The 9,953-nt window shown below is 36.0% G+C and overlaps 1 protein-coding gene across 2 annotated transcripts; it reads right to left on the reverse strand.

The window, feature by feature from the left end:
• Positions 1 to 3,470: 3,470 nt before the first annotated feature.
• LOC120494234 (uncharacterized) lies at positions 3,471 to 9,600 on the reverse strand. Of its 2 annotated transcripts, none has more exons than XM_089134452.1 (3): positions 8,971 to 9,600; positions 5,449 to 5,734; positions 3,471 to 4,318 (listed from the first exon to the last, which is right to left on the reverse strand). In XM_089134452.1, exons 1-3 carry the CDS (start codon positions 9,485 to 9,487, stop codon positions 4,078 to 4,080), a joined length of 1,044 nt encoding a protein of 347 aa, XP_088990578.1. In that variant the 5' UTR covers positions 9,488 to 9,600; the 3' UTR covers positions 3,471 to 4,077. The 2 variants fall into 2 exon arrangements, with proteins under 2 accessions (XP_088990578.1, XP_039549383.2); XM_039693449.2 differs by having other exon boundaries at positions 3,471 to 4,352; positions 8,971 to 9,598.
• Between the last annotated feature and the right edge of the window lie 353 nt (positions 9,601 to 9,953).

Raw genomic sequence — 9,953 nt, forward strand, 5'->3', positions numbered from 1 at the left:
TCTCCTGTTCAAACTCGTTCATCAAAATGAACTAATCTTTTCCAGAGTCAACTCGTTCATTTCGTTCGTTGAATGAACCAAATTACACGTAAAAAGATTCGTTCATTTTGATGAACGAGTTTGAACAGGAGAGTCACGAACGAGCATCACAGAACAGAGCAAGGCGACCATTTGAGCTTATAAAACTTAAACTTTGTCATTTTTTTTAAATGAGCGATCATTTCGCTTGATAAGACCCTTATTCGTCTGGAATCGTTTAAAGCCCTTTGAACAGTTTGCAGTTTGCACTGAAAGTGTCTTTTGGACCTTGAACCGTTTGGACCCCATTGAAGTCCATTATATAGAGAAAAATGCTGGAATGTTTTCATCAAAAACCTTAATTTCTTTTCAACTGAAGTAAGAATGACATGGACATCTGACATGGGGGTGAGTAAATTATCAGCAAAAGTTTTTTTAAAAAGTGAACTACTCCTTTAACAAAGGACAATGAACTAACAACATGATCTAACAATGACCAATTTATACATCATAAATGCACTGTATATCCAATCCATATATACTTTTATACATGAAATATAAATTATGCTTTACTATTTTTTATTCAGCAAGATGCATTAAACCGATCAAAAGCGAAAGGTAAAATCATTGAAACCATGATACAGTTTATATAAACATATCTAGATTTTTGTATCAAACTCTGACCGAGCATGCTCACATTTCTCATTCAAGTAAAAAAATGCATATGAATTTTTCAAGTAACCAGGCACATTCCCGCAATGTAAGTGTTCACTTTCAAGTGTTTGCCTGGGAATACCCTGTAACGAGGCATAAATTCACAATAGCATCACTAAGTTGAAATCGTTCTGAGTGAAGTATTAATGTATTAATATTTAGTATTAATTTTTAAAGTTTTTTTTTTTTTTTTTTTTTTTAAAGAACATCAAATCTGAGATATCAGAGATCTAGGCTTAACAGTCTCAAGACGTTTTTCAGATTGACTGTAGAAAAACTTGGTAACAGTCAGTCATCTTTCTGAATCTAAGACCAACATTTCACCCAGGGAGGAAGTGTAAGTGTAATCCCACTCAGCAAGACCCCAAGAAAAGCTGCTTCATAGAAAATCATTTCCATTATGTTTGACATTTCTCATCAGCCTCTCGCTGGAAAACCACAGGAGAACTCTTGTGAGGTTCTTATATATTTATTACAGTTATTTATTAATTACTTTGTGCTTTCACAGGGGTGTCATTTCATGGAGCACTCAGCTTTAACTCAAAGGCCTTTGGCCATTTTGTGGTGTACCAGGATTTATGAAGCTCTGACAGGTACTTTCAGGTTACAAAATGTACTTTCTTCTGTACTTCCAACAAACTTTCAATCATGTGGACGACGTCTACTTACTGTTTACAATTTAAGTAGCTTTTGTTGAGGTACTTATAACAATTCCTCTATCATATAGAAATTAATGTTATGTGAGCTGTTGTAGTTTAAATAATAGGCAACAATTAGTCATGAGACTTTTCAAGGCAAATAAACTACTGGTTATGTATTACTGACCAACCTTGTTTTTCTACAATATGTAACTTTTTTTGTTCAAAATAAAATCGTCGTCCATCACATCAAGTCAAGTATATTTATATCGCGCTTTTCACAATATAGATTGCATCAAAGCAGCTTCACAGTATCAATCAAATCATAATAACAATGTTCGTTTCTTAGTGGAAAAATATCCACGTTTGGTAGAGCTGATCAATGGTGTACTGATTGGTTAGTTAATTTGAATATCCCCAACTGAGCAAGCCAAAGGAAACAGCGGCAAGGAACGGAAAAACTCCTTTGAGTGACCTAATGGTGTCCTAAAACTCCATCAGGACCCAATGGAGATAACCCAGGCTCAGTCGGGGTCCAGTACTCCTTGAACTAGAGGCCGGTTTATTTCCAGGGAATGCATGAACTTAATAAATGTGCTCTTTGAATGCAATGCAAGTCGCTTCCTATATTATATAGCTATAAAGCAACAATAAAGAAAGTGAAATCCAAGCCAATTTGACATCAGATATTGTTTCAAAACAAAACCACTGAACAAAAGAAAGAGGTCTGTGTCAACTAAATGTAATTTCTACCTGTGAGACGTAATAGCAGGAGGGAGAATGACAGAGAGATGGAAGCGGAAATGGAGTGAAATAGAAGTAGAAGGAGTGATAATGAACCCAAAAGATAATTGGACATTTCAAATCTGTATGTTCTTATCTTCAGTGGAACATCTTACACATCTCTTGACTTGCTGTACACCAACAGTTCAGAGTGACCGAGGGAACACAAAACACTCCATTAAGCTTGTGTGCTATAATAAATATCTTCTGTATGAAACCGTCTTATGGCATTTTGGTCCTTTTTAGAGTTTAACAGATGTAGTGATGGGCTATATGCACGCATAAATTCCGCATTTGACGCAAGGATGCTCGTCCATTTCCGGTTGTGGAGATTAAAGCGGAGGAAAAACGAGGAAAACGGGATTATGGCAGAGTCTTCAAAATTTACTGTCCTCCAGTCTTTGAAATGAAACGTACATACGTTTAGATGTAATTTTATATATAGTTATATTTATTTAATATAATTTTAAAAAGAAGCATAAACACAACGAGGGGTGTCTGTCTTATCTGTTTTTGTGACTAACGTTTCTTTAGTATAACCATGGAGTATAAAATTCAATATAAATTCTCGGTATTGCATTGGACACGATCGGCGGAAGTTATCGAGCATCCTTAATGCTTCACCGGCAATACCGCCGTGCATAGAGCCCATTGGTGTTTACAGAAAAAATATGTTTTGGGATGAATACAAATTTTGCAATAGTCTTTTTTTCCCCTATTGTGACCTATATCTGAGTGAAATGGCTTTATAAACAAGAAAAAAAATGTAGGGTGGCACTTGTTTTTGTGCATGGGAAATTAAATTAAATGGATGGTTGTGGCTGTTTGCTATTGGTGGATCTCATGTGAGTGACAGGTTGCCCCGCCCTCGCTCCAGTAAACGCATCATCAGAGAGAAGAGCAGTGAATGCAAGGGGGAAGGGAAGTTATTTTGATTAATGTTTATGAGGGCACATGAATATAAAAAAAAAACCAAGAATTGTTCATTTTGATATGGTGACAGTGGTTAAGGAAATGGAGAGGTTTTCTGATAATGAAAAGCTATTAATTAAGTATAAAAACGTAAAATTAAAAATAACTTTTAAATAAAAATCAAATAAAGCAATATATTTTATTTGTTTACCTGCATGTCAACTACAATCATAGAACTGTGAACTTGCACATTTGTTAATAAATTATTGAAATATTAACTTAATATGCTTCAAGAAAATATTTAGAAAAAAAAACTGTTTGGGAATCTTCTTTAAACAATTTCTATGAAAATAACCTTTGCTTTTGATTTCATTTTTTGAATATTCGATTTTGATGAGAGGCAGACACCTTTTTGTTTTTTATTAATTTAATGAAAAATCATGGTAACAGACATACTTCATATCCAGAGCACAAAGTCTGGATCATGCTCCCACAGTCAAAAATAAACTGCATTTACATTACAACCCATTTTACTGCAGTATTGTGTCAACCAGAACTTTAAACAAAGTAGAGCAAGACTTTTATCCATTAGGAATAGATTGTGAAAAGTGGGTGTTACATAACATAAATCAATGAATCGTTTAGAACAAGTAAATGGGGACAATTTTGATTTCAAAGACAAAATAATAATAATAATAATAATAGTAAACTGCCATTAAGTGAATACATATAAAAATATGAATATGTTTAAAGAAAAAACCAGACCTGCCTGTTAATCTCTCTTGGATGTGTCTAGTGACAACACCAGAGCAAATATGAAGTAACCACCTTGCCATCTACAGGCCAAAATATTTCATATGGATTACAAATGTGTAAAGGAACATGAGCTGCAGTACAGCTATATTCTTCACAGTCCAGCTGAGACCATCTACAATTGAAAAGCAAGCTTTTTAGCCAATCACTCACGAACTTTCTTAGTCATTCTGTCCTGAATCTCTGGCCATCTTGTCTTTCAGATACTTGATTTTGAGAGAATAGTACTCTTCCTGAAGCTGTAGGACTCGTTCCTGTCTGCGCAGCACACACATCTCCAGGTCGCTCTCTCCTGCTGATTGTGTGGGCGGGGGTGAATCAGTCTCTGTGGTGTTTGATTGGCTGTCATTTGCACTGTTAACTGGCTGAGCGTCCAACATCGGTGCAATCTCAGCTGGAATAATGTATTTCTCCTCCTCTTCCTCCTCCTCATCTTCCTCCTGTAAGATTGCACTTTCATTCTCAGTTTCAGCTCTGTGAGAGGACAAAGCTGTTAAATTAGCAAAACGCTGATTGGCAAATGCAAATTCTGTCACCCTAAACCCTAATGTTATTCCAAACCCATAGGCTGTTTTTAATAGTAGCCTAGGCATTGTTTTACTCACCAAGGCGGAATTTATTTGATCAAAAAATACAGTTTGTAATATATTACAATTTAAAATAACTCTTTTTGATATGTTTTAGCTTACCTCAAGGACATCCAAGATGTAGGTGTCTTTGTTTCCGCAGTATTTTCAATTTTGATATTTTTAGGTCAAACCGTTCTTGTCTGTCAGTGATATAATGGAGGTCTATGGTCACCACCTCAAAGAGCATGCACGTAAATACTGTTCGTTTTCTCACACAAACCACTCGTTTCGTGTCTTAGGACATCTTACATTTACGAGTCATTAAATCATTTTTAATTTGGACTTCTCTGTGCATGCTCTTTGAGGAGGTGACCATAGACCTTCATTATATGACTGACAGACAAGAGCGGTTCGACCTAAAAATATCAAAATTGAAGCTACAGCAGAAACAAAGACACCTACATCTTGAGGTAAGCTAAACATCCCAAAAAATTAATTTCAAAGTGAACTATCCCTTTAATTATTATCATTTCTCAATTATTCATAATGGTTCTTATCAATGTAGAAAACAGCTAATAGTTTTTACTGAGTAATAGTTTTTGTGGATTTTTTCAGGATTCTTTGATGAATAGAAAGTTTAAAAAGTACAAAATTTATTTCAAATAGAAATATTTTGAAACATTATAAAATTTCTTGCAGAATAAGATTATTAATTTCTTGTTGTTTTTTTAAGTTACTTAATATACAGAAGATAATTATGTATAATATACAGCTATTGATAATTTGGGTGATTTTGTTATAACCGTTTACACATAGCAGAAATCATTGAACTATTTACAAAAAAAGACAAGCAAACAGTCAGTAATAAAATAAGAACAAATAAACAAATTGCAAACGAAAGCACAAATGAAATACAACAGAATGTCGAATGCTTACATTTAGAAAATTGGACATGATTAAAAATGAAAAGAAAACAGGAAAGCAGAGTTGTGTGGTCATACCCTGGAGAAGCGCACGGAGTCGTGTAGCTTGTGCTGGGAAAGGTAGAGTGTCCTCGGTTGTGGTAAGACGGATGTGACGGCCGGTGGATAAACTCCCTCAAGAGGTTCCCTTGAAACTCCATCATCTCCTTCCACATGGCCATCAGACTCGCCTGTTCCTCCTTCCGTTCCTCTCTGGCTTCCCTTCGCAAACGCTCCTCATACTCCCTCTCGTTCTGCACATGGAGACTTTCTTGCTCAGTGAAACGATGTGTTTTGGCCTTCTTCCTCGCTGGTTGAGCAACAGCTAAAAATAAGATCACACAACAGTCAGTTATGCATGTTCATATCATGATTCACAAACGTTTTTTTGTCCTTTGACCCAAAATATTATTATTTTATTTTTTTATTTTTAGCTAATATTTCATGTCATACTATTTGATGTCAAATAATGGCTACATGACTGTTAAACAAATAAAATAAATAAATTTTGGGGGTAAGTGTTTTATTTTGATTTATTTTTAAATTATAGAATTTTATTTAAATAATGACTAGATTTTTGGGAAACCCAAATCAACCAATCAATCTTTTTTATTACTATTATTCATTTCAACCCGATTTGAAAAACTTTCTTGTTTCAAAAAGAATTATGTTTATATTTGTATTAAAACCACAAAATAACCTTATTTATATCTAAGGTAAATTATCGGAAACTTTCCATGAGAAGTTAAGCTGGGGAATTATGGAAATATTCCAAGTTGGAAACTTGATAGGAATGTACAGTAATTAATTGGAAATTTAGGGAAAATTATACAAACTATATCATAAACAAACACAAATATAAACATTTTGTCCTCGTTTACACTGCAAGTCTTGATGCCCCATTCTGATTTGTTGCCTATATCTGATTTTTTTTTTACCGTACGTTTACACGTTCTTTAAATTGTGTCCCATATCCGAGTTTACGGTAACACTTTACAATAAGGTTCATTAGTTAACGTTAACAAAGATTAACAAATGCTGAAGAAATATTGTTCATTCTTAGATAATGTTAATTTCAACATTTATTAATACTTCAATAAAATTTTGTTAACATTAGTTAATGCACTGTGAACTAACAATGAACAGCTGTATTTGTATTAACTAACGTTAACAAAGGGGAATAAAAACAGTAACAAATGTATTGCTCATGGTTAGTTAATGTTAGGTAATACATTAACTAATGTTTAATAAATGAACCTTATTGTAAAGTGTTACCGAGTTTACACTTGACATACTAGGCTGCAAAGATGGCCCTATATGTCCTCCTCCGCCTCAAAATCATTTTCTCTTTTATTGCAAAGCTGCCATCAAGTATATTTCACGTTCGCCCATCTGTGCAAGAACCCCTTTAAGCATGCGCGATGTTTCTTCCTGTGAGTGTAGTATGTCAAGTGTAAACTCATGAATCAGATATGGGTCACAACAGTGTTGTAGTACTCGAGACTCGGACTCGGTCTCGAGACCATATTTTAATGGTCTTGGTCTTGTCATGGACTCGTGTCCATTTGGACTCGGAATTGACTCGTACTCGAACATTTTTTTTTTAGGACTCGGAATTATTCCCGAGTCCACTCGAGTTCAATTAAAAATATTTTTCATGATTAATAATGTATGTTAATAAAATATTTCTTTAAATTGATTGACACGCCCAGTGATTGGTGATTTTCTAGTGCGCAACTGCGCGTGACAAATTGTAATAAAATTACTTTTAACACCACCTACTATGTGGCCTTTTTACCCTAAACTGATCATATTTTTTAAACTCTAAGTAAATTCAGTAAAAAAAAATTAAAAAAAAAGGATTTCTCTAAGTAAATAAAAGTAAATTAGGTAATCAACCCTCACTGGTCTCGGTCTCGACTCGGACTCGACTCTCTATGGACTCGGTCTTGACTCGGACTCGACTCTCTCTGGTCTCGGTGTCGACTCGGACTCGAGTGAGGTGGTCTCGACTACAACACTGGGTCACAATTTAACGTGTAAACAGACGGTCAAAGAAATCGGATATAGGCAACAAATCAGCATTGGTCATCAAGACCTGCAATGCGACTGCAGAGTGACCAGGAGCTGTCTGAATCGGACTCATTTTGACTTTGAATGGAAGCTGAGGAACTCTTGCCTGGGGTTGCTTGTTTTGAGCCCTGGGGAAGCTTTAGGCACTTGACTATATGCTGCTGCATTTTTGTGGCATTCTTAACATAGGTCTTTGCACAGTATTTGCAAATGTACACATCCTTTCCTTCTACATTGGCTGAGGTGAAATGTATCCAAACATCAGATGGCGCACGTGGCATTGTTCTGTAGAGCAAGATTAGAAAACAGCTTGTAATGGAAACTAATGCAATGCCATGCAGAAGGTATGAGAGCTTGCCTTCAATTGTATTAGCTAGCGTATATTTAGCATATCTGATTTACTGGCTAGTTAGCTACTGTATAAACACACTTTGATTTCATATTTGATGATAGTTTAACTTTAAGACCATAGGTCAAACAGGTTTACCCTGGTAATGTCATCAAAACTTACTTGACGTGATGTAGTCCTATGGATCAATTGAAGTAGTGTGGCTTCAATAGTCCTGCTGTAGTGTCTGTACAGGATTCTAGAAATGATCTGAGCATGTGATGAAGAATGCACAGTGCATGCAGGGGGCGTGGCCTCAAGTGCTTTGCAGGAAGTAGTGTGCATGTGATTGGGGAATGCACAAAATTTGCATTCAATCTGGTTGTTTTAAGATGGTTTTTCCAACTACATCAAAGTTCCCCGTTATAGACTAACCTGCAATTTTGCAAATGTCCAGTTTATTCCCATGGAAAGTTTCCAACTTTGAAAATTCCCAGAATTCTGCACCCTATTTATATCTGAGATTATGATAACTGGACTCTACTTGTGGAATTAAACATGCAAAAGAGGTCGTATGACAACAAGATAGCATACTGTATGCATGAACAACTTAGTGCACATTACCAAGTGTACGCTATGCATTAGGAAGTATAAAGCTAGTATTGTACGCAAAACACAGCCTCCCCTTCACTTATTATTTGTTTGGCCAATTAAAAATGTAAATAAACCATATTGCACATAAAATAGCTAAATTAACTTCCAAGTAAGGTCACATCAATCTACAGTACTGTGCAAAAAGGCTCAACCACAAATAATAATAATGGTTTTACACTAGCTATTTAGGCTATTTGCTGTCGGACTCCTTGTGCAAACAAAAATATCATTGGATAATTCAAATTAATGGCGAAAGGAATGTTTGGAAATGTGAACTAGTTTAAAACCTTTTTATTTTTTTGTGTGAAAATACTGCGTGCCAATAAGACTTGCACAGTACTTTATATACAGTGTCTGCCATGTTTATATAATTGCCCGATGTTTGCATAGTTTATCATTGCACAGCAATCAGTTTGTGTAGTAAGTGAAATGCAGTGTATAGTGCGCATTATCTAGCATACTGTCTAGACTGCGTTGTATTTAAGATGCAGTGCGCATCAACGCACCTCCTGTCATCGTGTCCTCCGTCTCCGCGTCATGATTGACGGACACGTCGATGTCAGTGGATGTGCTTCTGCTCTCATTCCGCGCGTCCTCGATGGATGTACTCTGGGGCTCTTTGGGTTTCACGTTATTATGAAGTGTTAAAGTGTTCGTAGGGCGGTTGCTGCCCCATACGGACTTGCATAGGTCATAATAATTCCAGTACACTCTGCCGTGCCCGGATTTTTTGTGATGCTCGTGAATTTTCAGGAACTTCTTCTTGAGTGTTTTCAGTTTGGTGGTGACCTGTCGCTTGGTTCTGTGGATGCCCTGCGCCCGAAGGAGCCTCGTGATTTCGGCGTAAATAAGAGAATCGCGAACGGTCCCGCTGATTTGCCTGCTGATATCTTTGTCCTGTCGGATGTGCAGCAGCGCCCTCGTCTCGGTGTCCGTCCAGTTTCTCTCTACTGACATTTCTTCATCATCATACACTTCGCGGCGTGGAAACCTTGGGGAATCACGTAACGTTAGGGGGTTCATTATTGACTCAAAACATCAGTTGATTCTACACGTTCTACACTCGCGCATCACGTAGGCCTGCAAGTACAAGACGTATGTACGTCACTCGTTCTGAACTTTCTGATTGGCTCAGACTGACGGGTCGCGGCAGCCCTCTAGCGGCAGAACATGAAATATAATCACAAATCGTTCCAATATTATGATTTCAGTAATACACAGTAATAATTAGGTGCTTTCATTGTTTATATGAATACATATTTATATGAACCGTTTTCCCTGAGATGTTATCTTAATATTAAATTTGAAAGTTTTTTTTCGGAATAATTTTATTATTTTTGAATTTCATATAATGAATGGTACATTATATATAATATGTTTAACTGTAAAAAAACATTAATGCTTCACTGTATCTTCTTAAAACCCCAAAGTGCACTTTTGGTAGTAAGAAGATACAGTGAAACATTTATTTTGAATGACAACTTATTGG

The sequence above is a fragment of the Pimephales promelas genome, chromosome 8, assembly GCF_988280905.1.
Source record: "Pimephales promelas chromosome 8, fPimPro1.hap1.1, whole genome shotgun sequence".
Taxonomy (NCBI): domain Eukaryota; kingdom Metazoa; phylum Chordata; class Actinopteri; order Cypriniformes; family Leuciscidae; genus Pimephales; species Pimephales promelas.